Source organism: Barbus barbus (assembly GCF_936440315.1).
Source record: "Barbus barbus genome assembly, chromosome: 2".
NCBI lineage: Eukaryota > Metazoa > Chordata > Actinopteri > Cypriniformes > Cyprinidae > Barbus > Barbus barbus.
The window spans coordinates 40706036-40733058 of record NC_136730.1 but is presented as its reverse complement, the minus strand read 5'-3'; the positions used below and the strand labels follow the sequence as shown (position 1 = coordinate 40733058).

The 27023-nt window shown below is 36.0% G+C and overlaps 1 protein-coding gene across 2 annotated transcripts in view; it reads right to left on the bottom strand.

Annotated features, from left to right (window-relative positions):
- Positions 1-27023, bottom strand: part of LOC306887262 (myotubularin-related protein 13-like) — a 145351-nt gene that overhangs the window by 34149 nt on the left and 84179 nt on the right. For both annotated transcript variants that reach the window (XM_079444880.1, XM_079444881.1), the window contains exons 17-21: positions 15719-15787; positions 6221-6391; positions 5185-5456; positions 1467-1639; positions 993-1066 (exon numbers count right to left, since the gene is read on the bottom strand). In XM_079444880.1, the coding sequence (XP_079301006.1) occupies positions 993-1066; positions 1467-1639; positions 5185-5456; positions 6221-6391; positions 15719-15787 (759 nt within the window). The remainder of the gene's footprint in view (positions 1-992; positions 1067-1466; positions 1640-5184; positions 5457-6220; positions 6392-15718; positions 15788-27023) is intronic.

Genomic DNA, 27023 nt, shown 5'->3' with positions numbered 1-27023 from the left:
GATCCATTGGTGAACAATCCATTGGTGAACATTTAAATGCGGGAGTGAGTCCCGTAAATTATCATTCCGTGTGTGTACGGAACAGCACTCACTCCAGCATTTGTAACCATAGCAACATTCTGTCATCTTGCGGAAGTGAAGATGACAGAATTTGCTGTTTGTTATCTGCCATGTTTTGACTAAAGATTCTTTTTGTCCGTCGATTTTAATTAAACTACCGCTGATAGATGTGCAGTGCTTTGTTTATGCTCAGGAGGCTGCTTTAGAAAGCGCTGTCTTGCAGTGTTGCCATGTTGTATTATTTACAAGCGTTTTAGGCATGTTGTTTGGTCTTATCTCATAAAGATAGGCACTTTATGGAGTCAATATGAGAAATATGATTTTTTTCTGTTATAGAACACAAAGCATTTGGGCGTTTTAGTGTTTTTTGTGCTTGTCCTTGTTTGTTAGTTTTTTTTAACATGAAGATCTGGCAACACTTTACCGCCGGGCTCATGAGCGCAGCTAGCCCCGTGTCAAAATGTGCTAAGTTAGGACTTCTTTTACTGTTATTTTCTTGCATCTCACATACAGACGAAGACACATTTCTGATGCACATTCAAATATGTCATTAACAACTAGTTGTTCAGTTCAGTTCCGTACACACTGCGTAGAATTTCTGTAAATGCAGTTGTCACTACCTGTATTTTTCGGGAGTTAATGCGGTTGTAGAATGCGGTTCTCACTCCCGTATTTTAGTGAATTATGTGTGTACAGAACGCGATTAAGGAGTAAAAGGTGAACTGACAACCGAATTTAACTGCAGTGTGTCCGTAGCCTATAATTATTAGGCCAATATAATTTGACCTCTAATGAGACATTCGAAAACTATCAGAATTATGGAAGCTAAAGTAGTAAAATATATTTGATAAAAAATGCTAAATGGTAGCACAACAAACCCAATGACATACACGCTTTGGAATAGCTTTCACTAGTGGAGAGCAAGTTCTTACCTTCTGAATGGGAGGCAGTCTTCTGCTTTCTCTATGAACCACCTCTAAAGTCTCCATCTGCATTGCCACAAGACCTGAAGGAACAGATACATACCTGATTCAAGAAACTTTGTGGACAGGTTAGGGTCACAGAACTATCCATTTCAGTTTCATTTTCCTACCAAAACTGCTTAATATATTGAATTGTCCTTCAGACGGAGTCATTAAAGTCCATCTACTTTGAAAATTGTACAGTAATTATTTTCCATGCAGTTCATGACCACAATAAGTATTTGTAAAGCAATAAATTCAGTTCTCACAAGAGAGGACTACTGAAATCAACTAGTAAGAATGGTGAGCACTTACAACCTTATATACACCTACCCTTATACAAATATATACATTTTAACCTAAAATCTTAATGTTATGCAAGTTCATGTCCGTGTACAGCTGTCAAAATGTTTCAGCTCTTAGACTAAAAGTATAAACGCTCACCTGGAATCATACTATGCAGACTCTTGATATGATCCTGCGTCACTCCACTCTCTGTGCACACTTTGTCAATGAAACGAGAGATGAATCTCCCCACAGAGTTGGCAACATCACTGGTCTCAGAGTCTTCAAATCCGCTCTCAGTGTCAAAGCTTTCGGCCACGCTCCCTGCAATACTGTTTATTGCACAATACTAATTATAATGCAGACTTAAACACCACACAACCAACAACAGCAGTGCTACTCTCAATATTCTTAAATTAACACACAGCTATTTAAAGAAGCTTTGATGTAACTATGCTATTTTAGTTTACCGACCCATCACAATTCAATGTCAGTTGCACACAATTGGTCTGAAATACCACGGTTAGGAAGGGGACGGCTCTGATATCTCCTGGTCTTAGTGCACATTGCGCTGGTGGAAAAGTGATGTAATTCTCTAACTCTGTTTACAAATAGAGAGAGCAGTTTCTGACATTTCAGGCAGAAAATAAATCAAGTCTATAGTAAAACTAGGCAATACGGATTTTCCCCAATCAATGCAACTTTTGCAGAAGAACATTTCATTAACAAGTCTTATATGAGATTATTACATTTTATTAAGAAAATCCGAGTTGTGTTCACTCTTGCAGAACCGTACATGAATCTGGGTCAAAACCTTTTTTGCAAAAGCCAAAAGTATAAATTTGTTGTCTGTTTTCAGCTCCAGCTCTCGTACAATGAGCGTGATGCAATTTTCATTATCAGCACAGTGATGCCAAATGTGTTCATAAGATCTCGTTCAGTGGAGCATAAATATATTAGGGCCTTAAAGCAGGGGTTGAGAGTTGATGAAAAGCTAATTATTAAGTATATTGAATGTAAAATTAAAATAATATATGGGGCTGCACAATAATCATGATATAGCGGAGTGTGATTGTCAAACCAAATGTTTCATTTTAGTTAAATAACTGTATAGTCTTATTATAATCATTTGTACAACAATATATTTGTCTTTATGTTATAATTGCAAAACACTACTTCTAATAAATAAATAAATAATATTTTTATATGATCAACATCAGAGAACAGTGAAAATGCCTGTGTGTCGTTAAACTACTGAAATATTAAATTCAAATCTCTTATTTCAAATAAATATTTTATGTCTCAGCAGTTTGGCTGACAAAAAAAGTCTGGGAATCCCTGCCTTAAAGGACGTTTTCCTATTTTATTGTCTGGCAGGTGAAAATGGTAAGTCCGATCACTTACGTAATAGCACACGTCTCAACAAAAGACATAATTTGAGAAGTCATTTACAAAATTCCCTAATCCTAGGTGCTAGCAAAACTAAAATGATATGCTTGCCATATCAAACACCACCAATTAAAAATAAAAAAAGAAAACATGTGAATAGCACTTCAAAAACTCTCAATATGTAGTTTTTGGCCTTGAAAAATTTCTGAGAGGAAGAGAAAAGGACAGGAGGAAGGAAAGATCAACTCTAGAGACATGCATTTGGCCAAACATCACCTGTTTTTACTATGAAGCCTCCCAAAACTCACACATATTATTATTATTACTACAAAGCTCTACATCCCGATCCCTCCATCTTTTTTTTTTTTGGTTATGGCTGAGTGCTCTCTTCACAAACGGCCAACTCATTTCATCGTTCTGCTGAAGCAGAGCAACACTCAGGCTACCGGAGGGGCTGGGAAAGATGTGTGGTGTATAACTGGATAGGACTCTTGAGGAACTACACCAGGCTACTTCTATTTACGTTTTTGCTCACTGACTGAATCAACTGTACAGATTTCTGTTGAAGATGCTGAGAAACAATCAAGCTGATTTATATTGGAATGTGTGTTTCATAACCAAGGTGAAAGGACAACCGTCAGCCCCTGCTGTGTGTCTTTTCCATTTGAACTGATCTGATGTATGCCAGACGTACTGGAGCACCACTGACCTGCAAAAGTGTTTAGAGCCATAACCAGTTCTCTGTGACCACAAATGACACATTGAAATTTTGCTTCTCTGTGACATTTTTATTTCAAAGCAATGAAACTGATTTGAATTATTTTCAAATGATTGCGTATTAGTATAAAGCAAATTGTGCTCGAAATAGGCTGATTGCATAAGCATTTTTATAGTTTTAAGAACCACCTTTGGCAAAATGAGCCGACTCTTCTGCTCAGATTAGCTCCAAGTTAGTCAAATGAAACTGGTTCAAACTCCATTATTAAAGCTGTAACTGATTTCAGTGGTTTACCTCCAGATCCTCCAGACACTGAATAAAACAGCCACATCTAAACACACATAATGATTTATACTGTAGTCTAAGTTTTCTAATTGGCCAAAAAAAAAGCCTAGGGGTTTTACTTAAAAGAACACGCCACTATTTTTGAAAATAGGCTCATTTTCCAACTCCCCAAGAGTTAAACAGTTGAGTTTTACAGCCGATCTCCGGGTCTGGCGGTAGCACTTTTAGCTGCAGCTTAGCATAGACCATTGAATCTGATTAGACTGTTAGCATCTCGCTCAAAAATGACCAAAGAGTTTCAATATTTTTCCTATTTAAAACTTGACTCTTCTGTAGTTACATTGTGTAACTACATTGTGTGTAAAATGAAATGTTGCTTTTTTTCTAGGCAGATATGGCTAGGAACAATACTCTCATTCCAGCGTAATAATCAAAGAACTTTGCTGCCGTACCATGGGTGATCTATGCTAAGCTGTGCTAAAAGTGCTACCGCCAGACGCGGAGATCAGCTGAATGGATTCAAAAACAGTAAAACTCAACCGTTTAACTCCTGGGGAGTTGGAAAACTAGCCTATTTTCAAAAATAGTGGTGTGTTCCTTTAATATATAAAAGGAACTATAATTGTTACCCTACTATAATTTTAAACAATGCACATTCCCACAGAATGATGCTGCCGTCCCAATATTTCACTATATTTATTGTGTTTATGAGTTGGGAGCAGCATTAATTTGCTCCGATTTCAGATCTCATTTGAGCACAAAATATTCTCCCACATCTCTGCTTATAATGAGTTACTATTAAGTCTTTTGACATAGTAAATTTCTTTCACCCAGTTCCTTTAGAGTTTATTTAGTTCCATCCTCATAATCTTGACACATTATATGGGCTGCTGCATCTTTAATCTGTTCTGAATCTCCTTCATATGTGATCACGGACCTCTATGTGGGTTCTCCTTGATCGAGAATTCTGAGTGACGACCTTTATTAATCAGTGTCTGAGAGGTTTGTTGTAGTGATTTGGACTTCCTGAATTGGACACCGAAACACATTTTTCCTTTTTTTCTTTCGCTCCAACTTCAGATTCACAACTTGCACAATGATCCATTAAACTTATATATATAAAAAAAAGATATTTGAAACATTTGCAGGTAGAGGTCAATCGTAAGGCAAATGAGTGTGCAGGATGCATACTTAACTTTTAAATGTATTATTTTATTTGCATGTTCTGAACTAAAATGGCATATTAAATGTTTTATTTCAAATTTTAAGTGGTTGGAAAACTGCATTCAGTAAAGTGAAACGGCAGAGATAACCAGTAACTCAAACAGTAGCAATGCCAATGCCATGGGTTCGATTCTCAGGGAAAGCAGAAATGTGTGCTTTGAATGAAATGTAAGTTGCTTTGGATAAAAACAAAATGCATGAATGTCAATGTACGATAAATAACATACATTCTGCAAGACATTGTAGAAGGAAGTCTCTTGCCTGTTCGTGAGGATGCTGTTGCTGCCGCTCTCCCAGTCGGCTGCAGGCGTGGAGCGCAGCAGCTTGTTTTTGCTGGTGTCCAGCGGTACGAGCAGGTAGACCATCAGGCTGGCGTAGTGGATGGCCTGGCTGAACACTGTGCTCTCTTCGTTTTTCACCAGCTCCTGCTGCTTCTCTTTGCTCAGACTGGGCCAAGCACGCAACTGCTCTGCTGCGAGGTCCATAGCGGTTCGTTCTGACTCACTGGATGCTGTGGGCAGTGTACTCTGTTCCTGACAAAGAGAGATGGTCAGAGAAACAGGGTTAAATGATATCCCCTGTGCCAGGGTCAATGCTTGCTAAATTCTGTGTCAATCTCTATCAAAACCAACCACGTTTTGTTTGACTTGAACGACAGCCAAACTCATTACTACAAAATGTACCAAAATGTATTATCTTTTTAATCGCTTATAAACATAACTGCAATCATAAATCAATCATAAACATAACTACAATGTTAAGCTGGTCAATTATAAATATGCTGTCCAAAATAAAGTTAAGGGAAAATATAATTTGAAATGTGTGTGCCAAATTTAAAAAAATGAAAAGTGTTCATGTTGGCTTTTTTTTTGGCAAAACTTTTCATTTTTAAGAACACTTGTGGTCATGTGGTGTAACCATCAAATAAAATACTTTAATACTTGTGAGTGTACACATCTTAATTGTTTTCAAAATTGTTTTTAAAAACCTATTTTATGTAAGCCTACAAATTATAATTCATAAATATCAGGGTTGCACCATATGACAGTTAAAAAACTAACCTTTTTTTCATGAAAGGTGAAATTATCTGAGATTTTAAGACAAAATTTTAATTTAAAATATATATTTAAAAATACAATTTAAAATAAAATTTGGTTTAGAAAAACAAAAAACAAAACATAGAATATGTGTATTCATATTAATGGATTAAATTAATTGCATTTAAAAAATTTGAAATAAATCATATTTAAAAAATGTAGGGATTAGTCAAACAAAAAAGTTGATTTCAAGACCTTACCTTGATCTTGGCAGTGATGAGCTGTTTTTCCTCAGGGGCGGTGAGGTAAAGCGCTCTGATCTGGTTTTGCACCTCAGAGTAGAAGGTGGCCTCCCAGAACTGCTGATTTGTCCAGATGGGATGGTCTTGTATGCAGGTGTAGGCGAACTGGTCCACGCCAGCTGCCAGTTTCTGTAAGCAAGAAGATAGATCAGCGGACAACACAATGTGAACTCTGGCAGCCTGCTAAGATAAACACAGTGCCTGCTACTGTCTATATAACAGGTCAAATCAGCTGAGCTGGGGTCCTCACAGCTCATGAAACCAACTGGGCTGTACGGCGCTTGTAAAGGAGTCCATTAATAAGCATGGTGAAAACAGGAAAGTAACACACTGCTGCCAATGGTTTTAGGAGCAATCTGTCATTTTTAGTGGTCATAATGTTCTCAACACATAGAGTAGGCCTCACAAAGAGAGATTGCAAAGCAAGACTTTGAAAACATGACCCTAATGTTTTTCTATGCTTTCCGACGCAAACCAGATCACCTGTGGGCTCCTTACTGACTCTAAAGGACATCTGCTAAAGCCATGAAGGCTGTATTTATTGTATTTGCACATACGAATGTAGAACTTAATGGATCGCACACCACGCATTACGTTTTTCTCACCTTCCATTGGTCTGTACAGCTCACACCTCAGATTAAATTACCATCTAATGTCGTCTTCTCAAAACCCCTGAACATACGTTATGACAAACTGTCTTTGCTACTTAGTTTCCGTACAGCTAACCAAACCACAATCACAAGTGAAACGGCAGATGGAAAGAGAAAAATCAGCAGCAATGGAGAGACGGAGGCAAACATCATAATAAGCAAGAACAGATTCTGGCTGTGCCCCAATTAGCATGCTTTACTAGGCACTGAAAGTATGTGCTTCACTGGTGATAAAAAGTACATACATTTGAGCATGTAGAAAGACAATACACCAGTATTGGGACATATTTAATTCCACAAAAAAACTTTGTTGCACACTGTGTGTTTGATGCAATTCCTTTTGAATTTGTCCTGCATTAAAAACTGCTGGGGCTGATTTGGCCTCACTAATAAACATTGTTGTAAAAGAACCATTCAACTCCTCTTCCATATTGCAACAGGTTTTAGGTAATGATATATGAACAAGAATGCATGGATGCATTTGAAATAGTACACTAAACTTACAGATTTTACATTACATGAAGTGAGGTGTACTAAATGCATACTTGTTGCATCCCTGTCCAGCATCATCTGTCATTCATGCCACCTCAAATCACAAACGTTCGCTTCTTCACTGCAAATCATGGCTATTCTGAACCCTTGAGATAAAGATGATTCAGGAAGATGGCAGCTGTTTTGTTTATGGTGGTCGTGTATCAGCTCCAACCAATGCATACTATTTACAATAGGCCACATGCAAACTGGGACACAACCTCTGAAAGCAAAAGGTTTCAAGATCACCTCAGCAAAGGATCTTGGGAAGCCCCTTTTGCAGTTTCAGTACATCCAAACCCAATCATGTATAATCCCTCGATATCTGAGAGTTGTTTCACTTTGACATATGTGCATTTTCCCACTCTCTATCACTGGGAAATTACCAGCAAAGACATTAATGTGAAGGTTTGTTTGGACAGTTGATCTTTCCCTATGTAGGCTGGAATGTCTAATATGTATTTCAACACCAGGAGACCCTTTAACCGACTTGTCCATGTCAAGCAGTGCTGATAAATCCAGCTCATCCATAACTCTAGCAGATTTAGCTAAAGCTTAGGCTATCTATACCCCATTTCCTCAAGGCTGACATACAGATGGAGCTGAGTGAAAAAGTGGCAAGAAATGCATAAAAACAGTGCAGTTGTTATTGTAGGATGCGGACCAGGAACGCAATGCCAGAGTAGTATTATTTGTCTTCAACACAGTTATGACTGGCAGCAGATTTGCCGGTTCTCCAACAGCAGATGTGAGGGGGTCAGTTTGACCTCTTCCGACTGTACAGCCTTGACAACAGGGCACATGCCAAGATGTTGCATTCCAGGGGGAATTTATTTGATTAGACTTTATGAAAGTGTTTAGTGGCGGGTTAAAACTGATGCCCTTGAATGAGTAGAAGACATTTTGATGGTCGCTCTTCTAAATAATAGAGGTCTCAACTGTTGGGTGTCAGTAGGAGTTTTTGCTCATGTCACACCAAATCACCAAACGTCTTCTAAAAATCGACTTTTTGATTCTTTTTCACTGCATATCGCTGCCATTCTGAACCCTTGAGATAAAGATGGTTTAAGAACATGGTAGCTGGTTTGTTTTTGGTCCAAGATGGCTTATCGGCTCCAGCCACCTTGACCAAGAAGGTCTACCAGGTTGGCCTTGGCCCCTTCTGGCAGTGTTTTAGTTGAATTTCCCAACAGGGATAAAAAGCAAATGCTTAATTTGTGTCAGAAAATAAAAAAAAGATCTCACTGTGATCCGTGAAAAGCACAGGGTAATGATTTACCAACATTATGGAACAAATCCCTGCTTACTTAATACTAAGAGACATTCCATTTGCAGAGCCAGGAAGGAATCAAAACAGTCCCATTTAAATGCATTGTGTCGTAAAATATGCACATCTATGTGAGCTAAACGAGATCTAGGATTGAACAGCACATTTACAATTATGATTTATGTCAAACAAGAGCAGCAACAAAGAACATCAGGGCAAAATGTTAAATGGTTGAACAAACAGAGCCGTCCGGCCCATCGGTAAGCAGGACACGCTGTAATCATGTCCCACAATGCAAAGTAAACAGGAGAAGGTCAAGCTATTGTCAGCGAGAGCCATGGCAAAGGTTATGCTAGCTCGTGAATTGACAAGAAATTAATGTAACGCCTCCACGACAACAAACACCCCAAATCCATTTCTGCTGAACTGTGGCTGAAACACTTGCCTGCAGCAGACAGTGCCAGAGACATTCGTGGTACATTCAAACCACAATTGTATGCACAAATGACATTCATTTATTATTTTAAGACAGATACCCGATACTTTACATAACAAATACAGACATGACATTATTTACTGACAAACACAACGGAAAATCTCTCCCTTTCCCATAATACAGTCACGTGGATCTATGCAGCATGTGACAGTCTACAGTGCAAGTGGTACGATGGTCAAAACTGGATCATTCCTATTATCATATGGCATATTAAGGCCTATTTTTAAATTTATGTATTTCAATTTCATACAAAATTTCTATTAATTTAGATAACAAGGCTTTAAGGTGAGACATTACAGGCAAAAACACTTTTTTCATGCCTCTGCCAGTTTTGAGATTTTGGGCTTTTTGGCTTTACATAAAGTATTTTCCAGGTTATTGGAAAGAAAACATCCAAAATACACTGTTAAGTGTTTCTTTTTTATGACTTCTTAGATTTGTGTCTGTAGATTTCAACTGCAATGCATATCTTTAAAGGCCGTTTTCTCAAAATGAGATTTTTCTCACACACTAAGCTACAAATCTTGACTTCAGCAGCACTTACACACACCAAACTTTGCATGATTTATTTATTTACAACATTTCATTCCTTAAAAATGGTGAACATTTATTTGTTCATATTTTTCTGGCTGTATTTTCTGATTTATGTAGTGATAAAAAGAAATATCCAAGATCCTCTCTGTAAACACTTTTGACACTAATATGTCAACAAAATGAAAAAAAAAAAAGAACTTGGCTTCATCCAATGTTCAGATTTGTGTTCTTTGTATGCGAATTAGTGCATATTTAAATAGATAACTCATACCAATCTCATACATTTTAACTAAGTGAACTTCACTCATTTTACAGCATATTTGAATCATATTTTGTTTTCATGTTTTCACAATTAACAGGTTTACGCTGACATATGAGTCATTTTATTTCACGGTGCATCACACTATTGTTAATTTTGCTTTAAATAAGGTCTTTATGATATCAAAATTCCTGATACCATAGAAATTTTACAATTCTTGTCAAGTAAACAGCGGCGATTAATTTTCAATTAATAGGACAAAAAAAAAAAAGAGCAAATAAATATTAAATGCTACATACACTGTATAAAATAATCAAACTATAAGTTTTTGTAACCACATAGCACAGCAGTGTGAGCATGAGAAGAGCAATTTTAAACACTCCTATCAACATCTCAAGACAGACTACACCAGTACAGGATGATGTGCGCTCATAAACATGCTACGGGTGCACACACAGAGCAAAATAAGCTCCTGAAAGATCTACATCCTTCCCAGTCGTCACAGCAGACATAACTTCACAGTGCAGCAACCATGACACCTGACGATCTCGGTCAAGAGTGGGGTAATGTTTTGAGACTGAATATTCACTCAAATACAAAACAGACCGCTCACCGAAAGAGAGTATGTTGAGTATGTTCCCATGTCCGATGGCATGCAGACCTTGACTACAGAACAGCATAGCCCTCTGGGAAAGATGACAATGTGCTGGAGGAATGCCACAATGAGCCAGCTAACCAAGTGAAAGTGCAAAGAGCAACTCTCATATTCTCACAAATACAAGAACATACATACATTATAACAAAACGGCTGAAAAATCCATCCATAATATTTGATGTATTCCTAAATTCCAGTTTATTTTCCCCAAATTCTGCATTTTATGTTTTAATTAGTGCTGTGAAACGATTAATCACATTCAAAATAAAAGTTTTTGTTTACATAATATATGTGTGTGTACTGTGTATATTTATTACGTATATATATAAATACACACACATACAGTATATATTTGGAAAATATTTACATGTATATGCATTTATATTCTTACATTTTATATTATATATAAATATTTTTCACATGTAAACAACATATTTTTCTTAAATATATACATGCATGTGTTTGTATTTATATATACATAAATATACACAGTATACACACATATATTATGCAAACAAAAGCTTTTCTTTTGGATCCGATTAATCGGTTGACAGCACTAGTTTTAATTAAATTGTAATAATTAAAAAGCCTGTCTAATCAGTTAAATTCATAAAACTTTAATATTAATATTAACAATATCAGGGCCCTATTAAATGTATACATTTTTTTCAAAAATGGTGTGTTGTCTCACATTTTTTCTGGATTTATGATTCAATATAATAATAATAACATAATACTTTTTTTTTAATCTTTCACAATTTCTTTAAGTTCAAGTTAAACCAAACTTTTATTTTGAAAGGTTGTCATAAAACCCAAACCCTTTAAATTTCTATGTGTATATACAGTGATATAATAATTTTAATCAAATGAAGTGATAAAAATTCTGATGAAATGACATGAATTAAATATATTGATAGCAGATTTCTTTTTGCCCTTTAATATTCACAGACAACATCACAATTTAATTAAGTTTACAGCTCAACTTTTGATATGTTCAGCCAAAATTCACCAAATTCCACGACATTCCGCATTATACTGTAAATTCTATTTTTATGACTGGATTTATTGTATGCAAATGCAGTGTCAAGTGTCAGTGTCAAGTTTTGACAGTTGAATTAATTGGACTACTGTGGCATTTTACAGGGTCTCGACCCACATTGAAATCTCACTGACCTAAAATCCTGCCCCAAATTGATATTATTATACATAAAATATGCTTGCAAAGCCTGTGATTGTGTCACGTCGCAAACAAATTATTTTATGCTCAAAACTTGTTTATATAAAGAGAAAATGAGCCTAAAATGCAATAATAAAAGCCAGACTCTGACCCAATTTTTTCCATATCTAGTATCCCCAGCAATAACACTTGTAAACAGTCTTTACATACCATCTTTAACTGTTCAATGAGCAGGAAGGCTTTATTTGAGTGATGATCTGAGAATGACAGCACAGTATGTCACCGACCTTGCTTACTAAAATCAATTAACTGCCCTGAGGCTCAGCATTTCCCAGAAGAAAGAGAATGAATCAAAGCTCAAAGGCTAAATGAGATGCATGCTGATCAATTGCGAGAAACCTTTTGACCTGCTATGGCAAACCTGACCGTGTGTGAGCGCGCATGATTTTTCACAAGGAAAGCAATGATGTATCAAGTTGTCCATCTCCATTTGAGGTGACTTTGAGGTATCCATGGCATAAAATCATTCTCAAGCCAAGAAACAATGAGCTAAGAGTTATTCAGGTTGCGTAAAAGCCCTGAAAAAGGTTTAGGTTGTAAATCAAGGCAAAGAGGTTGGATCGGAGCGGATCTTTGTGGGAATTGTTTTGTTGACTTTGTGGTCGAGTCTTTGAGTCCCTTTGGCCCAAAGGTAAAAACAACAAAAAAAAGGCGTTTGCTAAGACAAGCATTGCAGTTACTCATATTTAGCCATTTGTGCTATGAATGATACCTTGAATCATGCAGCTTGTTGTGCTATTATTGAGAGATCACACTTGCGCTTCAAGAATGCAAATGCAACTTTGAGCCCTAGTGTGTCTGCATGTCCATACTTCAGTTGGGTCATCCTTAAGTAGAGTGGCGGGAAGCCTTTATCTCCTGCCAAGCCTGCACTGAAAACCTCAATAGCATGCAGTGTGGTTTAGTACAAGGCTACTGGCAGTGAAGGGGAGGGCATGTGGATCTCAGACTCACGGAAAAATGCATGAGGTTTTAATTGTTGTGCGACACAGGGATCATCTAAGGATAGCCAGAACACAGATTAGAGCCACTGCACAGCATTTTAGTGCAGAATTAATTAGAATTGATTTATTAAATATTTGTTGAGTTGACCTTAATAATTTAGCCTTTGGTTCGCGTGAAATCAGTGGCATGAATCCTTCTGGAACGCTGCAAAACAAACGAGGTTTCATTTATCTCTCCGGTTGAACGTGCTGTTTATCTCTGTCATGAGGGCTTCACAAATCTAACTGTCAGCTCTTTTTAGTGTAATGCTTTAATCAGGATTGGCTCTTACATAAAAATGGCAAATGTGAAACTGGATAACTGAAAAACAGGAAATTCAAGGTTTGAAGAAATAGCTTTCAGATGTCTTAATGAAAGACTTGAATTGTTTGCCTCAATGCACGAAACCTTCAGCTCTCCATAATGGTTTGTGGCAGGTGCATCTCATCAATTAAAATGAACAATGACTGTGGAAACATTTCGGATTACGTATCTCTATAACTAATTATTGGTGCTCAGTTGCATGTGAACAAACTACTAGCCCTGAGTATTAAATTTAACACATGACTATCCAGCACTGTTACACAGCATTTTGTTCTTTAACACACGTGTACAAGTTCACAGTAAAAGTGCATCTGAGGCCATTTGGACTATGTGTGCATTATTTTTTTAAAAATTCAAAGGCCTGTCGTAAATTATTCCTTATATATGAACTGTGTGTTGAACATTTTTGTTCTTTTACATGCGTGCAGATAGAAGTAAATAAATTAATAAAAAAAAAAAATTAAGACAGATATAAATACACCGTACTTGTGATTTATTTATTTAGAACTATTTTTTTTTTTTTTTTACAGTTGTACTGTAAAATTAAACTTTCTGAATACTCAATTTTTTCTGGAGTGAAATATAACAATAGTGGACAATTTTGCCTAATATTTATTAGTAACAAAAACAACAACAATAATGATGATGATGATGATGATTATTATTATTGATATATAATTGCAACATTTGGACAAATTGCACAACGCTGCAAATAAGAAAAGCAAACCTGGAACTTGTAAAATGTAACATTTTAAATTGCAACCACAATTTCTGAAAAAATTTGATTAGATTAGATTTTTCACCCAAATCATGTAGCCCTATCCAATATGCAACCATCTACCGTAATGCCCTAGCAAGTGCTTGCAACTACCTGCAATGTCCTGACATCAAGATCTGAAGCTCTTTCTAACCTCTTCAAGGAATGAAATTCAAGTTCTTTTCAAGTACAGTCTTTCTGACAATACTTTCAGATAAACCGTAAACCGTTATTTTTTTAGAGTGATAGCTTCCTGCAGGCCATTCCAATCCCAAAGGAATTTAAATCCATTCCAGGACGGGAGAAACAACCTTATCGTAAGATTTTGGGTTACGTTGACCATGAAAATTTACAATGTATAGTGTTACAGTTAGGTGTCTAAGGCTTAGACAAGTGCTATTGTCCCACAAACGAACATGAGGGTCACCAACGTGATATTTGATTACATCACATGTCTTCTGTGCATAGTGTGAGTCACAGCAGACGGATCACAGAGCAGCCCACAATTAAAAAGCAACACAGTCAGTTGTGTCTGTCTCTATGACAACTACAATGTGGGTACGTGATGGATTAGTGTTGAAAGCAAGACACTCTCCAAATCCTGCAACCCATACTTCCCCCTTTTCCCACTGTACCACAGCGAAACCGAACTGGGCTAGAGTGACTGTCACGCTTCTTAGCGGTTTTCTTCAGGGATGGGCTGAATGGAGTGGATCACAAAGCCTAAATGTACTCAAACTTATGAGTAAAAGGAAGTTTGAAATACCTGAGCGGTGATATACTGTTAGTGAACATCTTGATGCAGCAATTTCTGACTGAAAATTATAAATCCAACCAAATATTTTTCAGTGGTATTGTAATTTAACAGATGCACTCTGAAAATAAATGCATTTGATTATTTTTCCTAAATACATTTTCTATAATGAAATATTACAATAGCAACATTTCTGATTTTGTTTATTTTTTATTTTATTTAATATTAATAGTTATTATTATTAGTTGTACTATTATTTGTCATATTGATATATAATCACAAAATAATTGGCCAAAATGTGCAGCCTACAAACAAGCAATGCCACACAAGAGTAGAGTTTATATGAACATGTAAATATGTGCTGTGCATTTTCCTCTCACTATCAAAATAAACATTAAAAATGACTGTGGTGAGAAAACAGCAGTTAAGAAAGCATCTGATCACAACAATGTGGATATGGATGAATCAGTTATGCAAGTCTGCACTCCAGTCAAGTCATGTTCATTTACTATCTATACCACTTTATAGATAGATTGCTATAAAGCAAGAAGCTTTACAAAATAAACATGAAAAGCAGAGTCAGCATCACTTTCAATCCAACTACAATCCTTACTATAAAGTTGCTCTGCAGCGTGCTCATGTTTTCACTCGTGAACGTCTGATCTCGACGGACTGAACAGAAGAAATGGACCAGAGAATATATTGTATAACAGTCATGGATCAATGGTAGTTTGAAGGTGTTTTGGAAAGTTTGCACTGACTTTTCAAAGCTTTTTCAAACTCTCATAATGAACTCCAAAAGAACTTAGTTTTGGCTGGATTACACAGTTCGTTCTTGAAGTATATCGGGGCCTTAAGAGTTAAACTGAGCAGACGGAGACAGGTGGAAATTGTTCGCTTCTTCCAGCTTTAATGAACGTTGGTGCCAGTGTTGATGTGCTGTGATTAAATCCAGTAACTAGAGCTGCCTGTACGCCTGCTGTCAGCCTGACCTCAACTGTTACTTACCCGGTAGAAGGCCGTTGTCAGGGGCAGCAATGCAGCGGCTACAGTGTATTCCTCTGAGCTGGAGCAGTCCTGCGGGTAAACAGAGACAGGGAGATGTTAGACGATATCACTGAAGTATATAAACTGATGATAAAAAGAGCTTTGGCCAATTGTGCACAAAACATGACATCATTGCTATTTTCCTATATTATATAAGTATCATTAACAAGGCATGACAATATGTCATAGTATTGGTTGCATGTCCAGGCGTCGCATTTTTGTTTTAATGAATATGGATAAACATAATGTTTATGGAAAAACAAAGAAGTCATGCTTATTTTTGGGTTGGCTTCCATTCAGTTGGTTTCCAATGCTTTGGCGTGGTTTTCATGCATATGCTTTTAATATTTTATATAATCATGTAAATCGGAAAAGCCAGTTTTCAGGGAGTTCCAATGATCAGTTTAGAAGAAATTTCATATTTTAAATTCTTAACTGACATGACACTGTCGTATTTAAACTGAACAGAGCTATTAAATCAAAACTTGTTGCATAAAAAGACCAACTGGTATGGGAGTGACATTATATTTTAATAGAATCTTGGAAATAGTCAAATCCAGATGACTCTGCTTTTTAATGAAAAAACAGCTCTTGGTTTTATAGCTTTATGAAAAGTCCCTGATTCACGATTTGTATTGTATGATGTGGCACTCTGTTAAACAAAATCTTTATCTATAATAAAAGCACATTTATTTTTCAATAATTTGTCACTTATACGTTCTATATTGTCTTATATAAGCTGCTGGAAGCAACTCCAGAATTACATTTCTATACAAAACCCAGTCACCATCTCTTTTCTCCATCCTGGCATAAACATCTGAATGTAAAGACAAAGGCAAATCTAAAACATCAGTTCCTGCACAGATCTTGCGTGCCTGACCCCCCATGGATGGTGCAGTATGCGCTATTTTTCTTTCAGTTCTTTCTCAGGTTTGGAATGAATTGTGTCGTTTGCCAGAGGAGCTGGAACGTTCCATCATTCTAAGCTTCTGTACACAATTAAATCACTGGAAATGAACTCGGAGCAAAGTCTGTAATCCTTTACCATCAAATGATCCCAATTATTCTGTGGGGAGACCTTATCCTGCTCCGACTAGATTTTCCTGAAGAAAATGTAAGTGGTGTTTGATTATTGGTTGTTTACAGGTCTAAGATATTTTGGTCCCCAGATATGTCCCAGGATCACCCAGGTCTAAGGGATGTCTACCATGAATGAAATTCTTGAAAATAAAACCTCTTTAAGAAGTTTGGCATAATCTTTCATATCATTTAAGAAAACAGCTTTACTGATTTTATTAAAAACTTTGTTTTGCCAAAAAAATAATGTTTCGCAACAGGCAGATAGAAAAAACACATGAAAACAGGAAATGGTATCACAGAGAAGTCACTATATATCTTAAAATATCAGATAATATATTACATCACATCACTTGCTCGCCAATGGATCCTCTGCATGGGTGCCGTCAGAATGAGAGTCCAAACAGCTGATGAAAACATAACAATAATCCACAAGTAACCCACACCACTCCAGTCCATCAATTATTATTTGGACTCTCATTCTGACGGCACCCATTCACTGCAGTAGATCCACTGGTGAGCAAATTCGTTCCAATGAAGAAACAGACATCTTAGACAGAGGTCGACCAATTTTACAGATACCGATAATTAGGTTGGAGCACACTGGCCGATACCAATTGATAAACCGATAGTTTTTCAAATGGATACTAAATGAAAACTAATAATGCATTACCATAAAAAAAACAAAAACAATGCTGAACCATACTTTGCAAATGAACAAAAATATTAATATTAATTATTATATTGATCATTAAAAGTTAGTTCAGAATTTATTAACTAATGTTAACAAGAAGAAATTTCAAATTTTTAAAATGTATTTGTAATAGTAAATGTTGAAATTAACACATTAGGGTACAACGGTGCCCCGGGGTAAAATGCACCTTTGACATTATTTTCATCTGAACCACTAGATGGCACAAAAATGCGGCATAGAACTTTCCAATACATTCGCTTTTCAAGATGCACGTGCAGATTTGTCTGATCTTTGATGAGATCGCGCACAGCAGCGCAAAGTTGATTCTGTGCTTACTTAATCTAAGATTTAGTTTTTTTTAAATGTTGTAGATTTAAGTAGCAAATGAGAATCGCTAAAATTAATGCATATATTTTGAGACAAAGGTCTTTATGATTTTCAGTTTTGTTTAAGATAATTAAAGCAATGGTTTTTAATTAACGAAAGAATATGCAAAAGTATGGTATCTGGGGTAAAAAGCACCCCTGCTGTTGAGGCTAAAGGCGCACAGTAATTAATTAATAGATGGCTGACTTTTCTATTTGTTGATGGTTAGATTCAGACTTTAAATATTATATATTATGCTGGGTGTCCATATTAGAGATAATCACCATGTTTAAATGAAACCATCATATTTAAAAACATGATATTAGTCATATCATATAATAAAATATAATTTGTTGTTACTACTGTAAATATATATTCAACTTATTCACTATAAGATCTGGATAATATTGGATCTCCATCAACACTTTCAGAATCTTTACTTATTAAAACGTTTTTGTTTCTGAATTTTAAAATATATTTTTATTAACATATTTTAATGACAGTATATTTACTGAACAAAAATTTATTCTTTTATTTTTCAAAATAAGCAGAAAATAGTACAAACTTTGCTAAAGTGATTGTTTTGAACAAGTATTAACTTTAACATTATTTAATTTAGCTGAAGTATTTGTATCAGTACCGTGTGCCTTTTACCCCGTGTGTGGAGTAAAAGGCCCCTCTTGCAAACTCATACATTTATAAGATTTTAAAACAAAATAAACCACTTGAATGATTTATTTTCACACAAAATCTGTTGCTCCATTAATGTTCAATACAACGTGTATATTTTTTCAGCAATTCTAGGCGCAGTGAATAGCACATTTTTTCTTAAGGTGGGCCTTCAGCCCCGTTGTACCCTAATCTTAATGTTACAAATGGTTAAGTGTTACCATTTGAGACCATTGTGAAAAATCTGAATATTGAGAAAATAGCCTTTAAAATTGTCCAAATGAAGTTATTAGCAATGCATATTACAATCAAAAATTAAGTTTTGATATATTTACAGTGGGAAATTTACAAAATATCTTTATGGAACATGATCTTTACATGATATCCTAACGATTTGTCATAAAAGAAAAATCAATCATTTTGACCCATACAATGTATTTTTGGCTATTGCTACAAATATACCCCAGCGACTTAAGACTGGTTTTGTGGTCCAGGGTCACATACAGTGCCCTCCATAAGTATTGGAACAGTAAAGACAAAATTGCTCTGTTGGCTGTGGAGTCAAGACATTTGCAAAAATGATTACAAGAAGAATATGAGACAAAACTACAGAATGTCACATTTTATTATTAGCCGTTCCAACACATACATGTTTTACTAAATAAAAAGAACAGCACTTTTAGAGTTCATCCCACTCATTGATGTGAGCATAAGTATTGGGACAGTTGAACATAAGGCAGATATAAAAGATTAAAAGCTATTATTTAGTTGCAGATCTCTTACGCACAATCACAGCAGTGAGTCTGTGACCCATAGACATCACCAGACTCTTGCTCTCATCCTTTGAAATACTTTTCCCAGCCTTTAATGCAGCCAATTCCAATTGTTGTGTGTTTTGGGGAGTTTCTGCCTTTACTCTCCTCTTCAGCTGGTGAAATTCATGTTCAATCGGATTTAAATCTGGAGATTGACTTGGGCAATCTAAGACTTTCCATTTCTTTGCCCTTATAAATTCCTTGACTGAACTGGCAGGGTGTTTTGGGTCATTGTCCTGATGCAATATGAAGCACTTCCCAATGAATCTGGTGGCATTTTCTTGAATATTGGTAGCCAAGATGGTTTTGTACCCTTCCAAATTCATTCTGCTACTGTCATCATACATTAAGTCATCAGTAAAGTTGAGAGGGCCTGTTCCAGAGACAGCCATGCATGCCCATGCCATGACACCACCTCCACCATGCTTTACAGATGAGGCTGTATGCTTGGGATCATTGTAGTTCCCTTTTTTTCTCCACATTTTTGCTTCCCCATCACTTAGATAAAGGTTCATCTTTGTCTCATCGGTCCATAAACACAGTTCCAAAACTGTTCTGGCTCACCTTTGTGCTTTTTTCAAACTCTAATATTTTTGGTGCTGGTCAGAGGTTTGCATCTTGCTGTGTAGCATCTGTAATTCTGTGTCAAAGTCTCCTGAGGACAGTAGATTGTCAGAGCATCACCCCAGCTTTCTGGAAGTTGTTGGTGATTTCACAGACATGTCTTTTAGGGTTAATTTTCACAGCTTTTATGATTTGTCTGTCATCAACTACTGTTGTTTTCTCAGCCGATGAGGTAGTTGTTGGTTGCTGGTGTCTCTGGTGGTTTCCAAACTCTTGATTTCTCCATGCCCTTTGTTTTTGCTAGAGCTCTAATTTATGGAAGCATATGTGTAGCTAAATTCAATTTGCAATATAACATGTCAAATGGCAATGTAATTCTGTATTTAAATTTACATTTTCCCATTCATATGTGCAAAATTTAGTGCAAAATGAAAATTAAATTATATAATTTAAAATTGCCATTTTCTACACTAGTTTTAATATGCAAATTAAAAACATATTTTAAAGCTTTATAAGTTGCAAAATGAAAATGTATTACCCAATTTGATTATATATGTTTAACATGTCCAAGTAAAAACTGTAGTTAAATGATCATTTAAATGCTGGTTTTCCTAAATGCATTTAGACTTAGGGGTAGGACACTTGGGATTGCATTGTCATCGTGAGACCGCATGATAATTGTAGCAAAATGCAATGAGAGTTTCAAAAGAGTTTCAAAATGCATCTAATCAATTTGGGTAATGCATTTTCATTTTGCAACTTATAAAGCTTTAAAATATGTTTTTAATTTGCATATTAAAACTAGTGTAGAAAATGGCAATTTTAAATGATATAATTGAATTTTCATTTTCATTTTGCACTAAATGTTGCACATATGTATGGGAAAATATAAATTTAAATACAAAAATACATTGCCATTTTACATATTACATTGCAAATTGAATTTAGCTACACATATGCTTCCATACTAATTGACTTCCTCTTTTCTTTTAGCATCCAAATTGCTTGCTTTTCTCTCAAAGTCAGATCCCTCGTCTTCATCCTGGTTTGTGTGTCATCATCAAATGCAAGATTCAGAATACAGAAGTAATGGATATAACTGATATGACATTCCCTGCTTTTAATATCTGAAGAATTAATGCAACAGGACACAGCTGATCACTTAGAAAGACCTGTGAGGCAACTGCTCCAATACTTATGCTCACATCAGATAGAGGGATGAAACTCTAAAAGTGCTGAACTTCTTAGCTGGTAAAACATCTGTGTTGAATCACCCAATAATAAAATGTGACATTCTGTAGTTTTGTCTCATATTCATCTTTTAATCATATTTGTATGTGTCTTGACTCCACAGCCAACAGAACAATTTTGTCTTTACTGTTCCAATACTTATGGAGGGCACTGTCAATGACACCATATGGCACATCCTCAAGGTGTACAAGTACTGTATGTACAGTAATCACAATCAAACACTTAAATGCCAGTAATGAGACATGTTACTCATGATGTAAATTATTACCAAGAGGTCAAGACTGGTCAGTAAAGTGTTGTTTGCCAGCTGCAGGACAGCACATCCAGGAAGGAGGGAGGATGTTGAGTGACTGTGACTCATCACAAACTATACGTGCTGCTGCACAAGTGTGAGTCGTCTGAATGGTGTCTATGGAAGTGCACGTGGAATGAGACACATCGTTCCCTATAGTTCAGTCTGCTATGGGATCTGCAGTCACATGATGTGACTCATTTGCATCCTGTTTCACACAAATAGCTGAACTCGCACACTGAGTCAGGAAGGGGAACACGTCTACTTCCTCTACACCAAAAGTTTTATTTTAAATGCTTTCTAGGAATGGCTTCACGACAAAGTTGCTTTTCTCAAAAACAGAATTTGTGATCAATTTAAATGTATAAAAATACATGCTACTACTATTCCTCATGGTTTCAAACTTGAACTTGAGCTACGTACATGGATGATACACTACTGATCAAAAGTAATAAAGTTTTTTATGTTTTTGAAATGAGACATGCTCACAAAGGCTGCATTTATATTATCAAAAAATACAGTAAAAATTTATTTTATATACTGTGAAATATTATATAAATTTAAAGGAACTGTTTTCTATTTTAGTCAATTTTAAAGTGTAATTTCTTCCTGTGATTAATATTTGTAATTAGCAAGGACACACTAAATCCATGGTTCAACTTAAAAAAAAAATTGTACCAAGGTTTCCACAAACAAAATATTAGCAAAACCTGTTCTCAACAATTATTAATAATTGAGCAAGGACACACTAAATCCACGGTTTCCACAAAAAAAATAAAATAAAATAAAAATAAAATAAAAATTAGCAAAACCTGTTCTCAACAATTATTAATAATTGAGCAAGGACACACTAAATCCACGGTTTCCACAAAAAAATTAATAAATAAAATAAAAATTAGCAAAAAAAATTTGATAAAATAACTGCAGCCTTGAGCATAAGAGTCGTTTTTCAAAACCATTAAACAATCATAATTATTAACGTACACCAAATGATGCTTGTTTTCTTTTCCAAGCAATCAAATTAAAAATTTATGCTTGCGAAGTGACAAAACAAATCCCACACACTGATGCTGAAAGAGAGACCAGAGCCACACACTTTTGAATCGATACAGTAAGGAACCCCCAACAATCAGCCAGAACACCCAAACAGCACCCTAGCAACCACCCAGAAAACCTTAGCAACCACACAGCAACCATCAACAACCTAAAAGTGTGACTGCTTTGATACGGGCAACCAAGCATTACACATTTTCTAAAAAAAAAAATTTTTTTTTGTTTTTTATACTTTTATTGCAAAAACGTATCCTATCTCAGTCGTTTGTTAAGTCAGTGAGGCTGAGTCAAACAGATATCCTCCTCCTGTTTACCTGGCCTCATGGGAAGGCATCCTGGGGAAGCTGCACTTGTTAAACATGGGAATGATGCACTTCACAACTTCCCAGCACATTTTTTGTAGCTTTCACAGAGTCAAAGTGAAAGTCAGATATCATCCACTGAATGCTCTTTTTCCAAGAAAAAGAACTGAGCACAATGGATCTCCTGCTCTAGAGTTCACAAGCAGCGGTGGCAAAACAACTGCAGACAAATGAGGAAAAGAAATGAAATCAGCAGGTGGTTCACCTAGACCTAGACTTGCACAGGATTATCTGTCAGTCACAGAACTCGTCTGAATGTGCAGATAACAAGTTTACTTCAGAGGGATATTTCACCCTGAAATGAAAACTGACATTGTGAATTCATCTTCATGTTATTTCCCATTATTTTATTTTTTAGTTCTTATAATCCCATAAGAACTAAAGTGGTTTTATGTCATGCTGTCAATTCACATGCAACATTAGGGCTGTCACGATTACACATTTTTGCTGACGATTTTCATTCAAAAAGCTGCAATTAACTTAACTTAAACTCTTTAGTTCATGTCACCTAGTATAAGACTAATACACATACCAACATAGCCCCCCACAGAAGAACATTTGGGGGAATTTAACATGTAACATGCACTATGACAACAAAATAACAAAATAATATTTATCTTCTTGGAGAACTACGCAGTTTATATAATATAATATAATAATGGAATTTGGTATAATACAAATAAATATTCAAACGTTTATGATAATAATGACATAAGAAGTCTATATAACTGATACATTCATGCACATCAAAGAACAAAGAAAAAACTTTTCAGATTTCTCAGTGTATCGTATGTATACAGTGTAAAAAGAGTTTGTTTACAGCGGAGGGATGGTTTCACATTCAGTTCAGTCTGTATTTGACAGCGCTGAACTGAAATGAATTATTACAGAGCACCTTCAGCAAACGGCTGCTGTACTGTACTGTTCCTGCAGTCTGCAGAATGGACATCCAAAGCTCTGATCTGCTTCCATTCACTCCAGCACAGCATAAAACAAATGTGCGTGTGACTGACAGGGTGAGTAAGTGTTTGCAAGGGCCCCCCCGCCGATAAAGCAGGCCAGAGCTGGCCCACAACCCTGCGGCACAGGAAATGACTGGGATGCCATAGTGCATCTCCACTTCATCGCATGCCAGACCTCTGCTGGGCTTGCACAACATTCAGCTCCAGAACCCGCCGCAGCTGGACGAAACGCACAGCACAAGAAACGAGACTCTGTAAATTAGCCTTATTAATGGGCTTGTTATGAGCTTGTTTTAAAAACGATAAGGTCTATTGTATTTACTGTCTGGCGAGATAAGTACAGTTCAAGAGCACTGACTCGGGCTCCATTTTTACGGCTGAAATCAAACCGGGAGGTGTCCTTTATGTCAACGGTCGTCAACAGCAAACACCCAAAGAATGCACAACAAATGTGTGTTAACAGCTCTCTGATTTTCCGAGAAGTTGCGTAAAATCAGGCTAGCTCCGCTGGGATCGCCAGCTTTGCGAAGGAGGGATGTGGTACCATGGCTCCGTCTTCTTCCACATCTGTCACACACTGCAGTACACAAAGCTGCCGACCTCAAACAGATGGAGCCAGAGTCCAGACGCCTGAGGTCATGCACATGTTTGGATGACAAATATATTGTCTACATATTATAACACTTGGGGAAAAAACAATAAATGTCATCTAGCTTTTAAACAAAAGCAATGTGATGATTCAAGGAAGCAGGAACGGATGTCACAAACATTTGACAGCGTCGATGTGTGTGATTTATTCCCATGACACTCGCAGCTATCAGAGATCCTAAAGGAATGCACACAGCATTTGCATATCTTGATGTTTTCCTTCCTTTTTGTGACGTAATCTGATTCATTTATCAAATAAATATTTGCTTATTCTGATGCTCTTCTTTATGATTCATATATTACTTCTTTATTAGTACCTTTTATGAATGAATCCGATTGATCTACCAAATAAATATTTGCAAATTCTGATGATTTCGTTCTCGATTATTATAAAGAATGAGTCGTAAGGTATCTATATAGTATGATATGTCTTAAATACAATATGGAAAATATTTTAAGTTACCTGATAGTAACATTAAGTTACATTATTTTTCTACTTATTATAATATTATACTGTTATGTATTTACTCATATTAATTTTTAAATCTAATTTTCATTTTTTATCACATTTTTTATGCATAATATAAAAATTTGTATTATTTATTTTTTAAATTTTTTACACTTTTTTTTCCATGAATGTTTCCATGAACCCCTTAGCACTCGCAGTTTACCTAAAATTGTAAGAAAGTTTGAAAACCCTTGGCATGAGGGACTTTAGTGAAACCCTCTTGTCACAAGGCCAATAATAGCCCTAAATAACTGTAATTACATATAAATTTTACACCATATCTACATTGTAAGAAAGTAACATGCACAACAAAACTAGATTAAACTAGGTTGCGTAATGCGGTGAACAACTAGACAGCTTTATTACTGTTGTGTTCACTTTGCAGTGTAGAACATTTAGTTCATAAAGGGAACATTCTAGTTTGTTGCATCACTTGCCGTTTACATTTCAGCAACTTCATAAAAAGATGTGACAATTTCACTGAGTCAGAAAAATAGAAATCAAAAACAAGAACAGATTTATGGTAAAACTGTCCGTGTCTGTGCAATTACATCTCCAGCTATTCTTAGTGTAGATGTAATAACAAAAAGCATAACTCAAGTAATCACTGGCGTCTCTCCTGTCTGTCGTAGTTCTTCGTGAAGGCGATGAGAGCACCCACAAAGTAATATGAAAGCAATTAGGGTGTCCAGGCAATCTTCTATTTTTGTTTGTCTTACAGCTCATCTGAGACATCTCCATTGATCTCGGCGCCACACATGAGAACAAGTCATGACAAACTATCCTGAAAATGTGAAGAGCTTTTATAACACTTGTTGTCTTTGCACAATATAGCAGTGCTACATTACCACAGCAAGATGATTAAAAAATTCTTGCAATGCTTTCCCTGTTCTTGTGAGCAAGATGATCCAATATTTAGGCTATAAACTCACATTATTTGCTGTTATTCAAGTTTTGTTCTTCGAAAACAGCGCATACCTGTCAGGAACCTAAAATATATGTGAGCTCCCCGATAAATCTCAAATACCAAACTCTCCAAGGAGAATTAATCTTTCCACTGACGATACCTAAACGTCAGTGAAAAAGAAGAAGTACAGCTCTGCAGCCATATCTGAGGTGGAAGATTTATGTCCTACATAAAACAAAACAAAAAAAATTTCCGGCAGTTACGGTAGTAACTGATCTCTGTTACATTCAGTGAGGAGGAGAATATTCGGTCCCACTTTATATCAAGTGTCCCTAATACATGTGTACTTGCATAGTAACTAGATTTGTACGTAGTATGTAACCACTGTGTAAGTACATATTGGTACATAGTATCTACAGCTCTAATGGATCCCATTTCCACCCCTAAACCTACCCATCTCCACCCCCTGGATCAAATTGTTTCAAGTACTCTTATACATACTGTTGTTACAAAACGTAGTTATATAATTCCTGTTACACAAGTACTTGGCGAAGTGAAAAAAGTGTTGCTACCAATGTCCTGTTACACATTTGTACTTACAAATACCATTCTGAGGGTTGTTACATGTGTGTAGTTACAGAAATATTACAGCTGTAGATACTATGTACCAATGTGTACTTACACTGTGGTTACATACTACGCACACATCTAGTTACTATACAAGTACACAGGTATTAGGGACACAATATATAGTGGGACCAATAACTATATTAGTGTCCACACCAATGGATGATAACATTCTCTTTATCAGAAGCATTCTTTAAAGCAGGATGGATTTTGATTGGCTGTTGTTTTTAATCATCTGAAAAAAATTCTTAAAGTGATTCCAACAATTTCGTTCCTCTGTGCCATGATGGTCATAGTTGTGGACTCTGCTATCTATTTAACCCTTGTGCTGTGCTGAAAATCCTTTACCTAATTGGTGTTCCCAATCAAACATGACTGACCTTTTAAAAATAGTTTGTAGATCACTTGTTATGCTATATTTTCTCCAAATCTTGGTCTCAATCTTTGTGTCCACTTGTTTTCATTCGATTA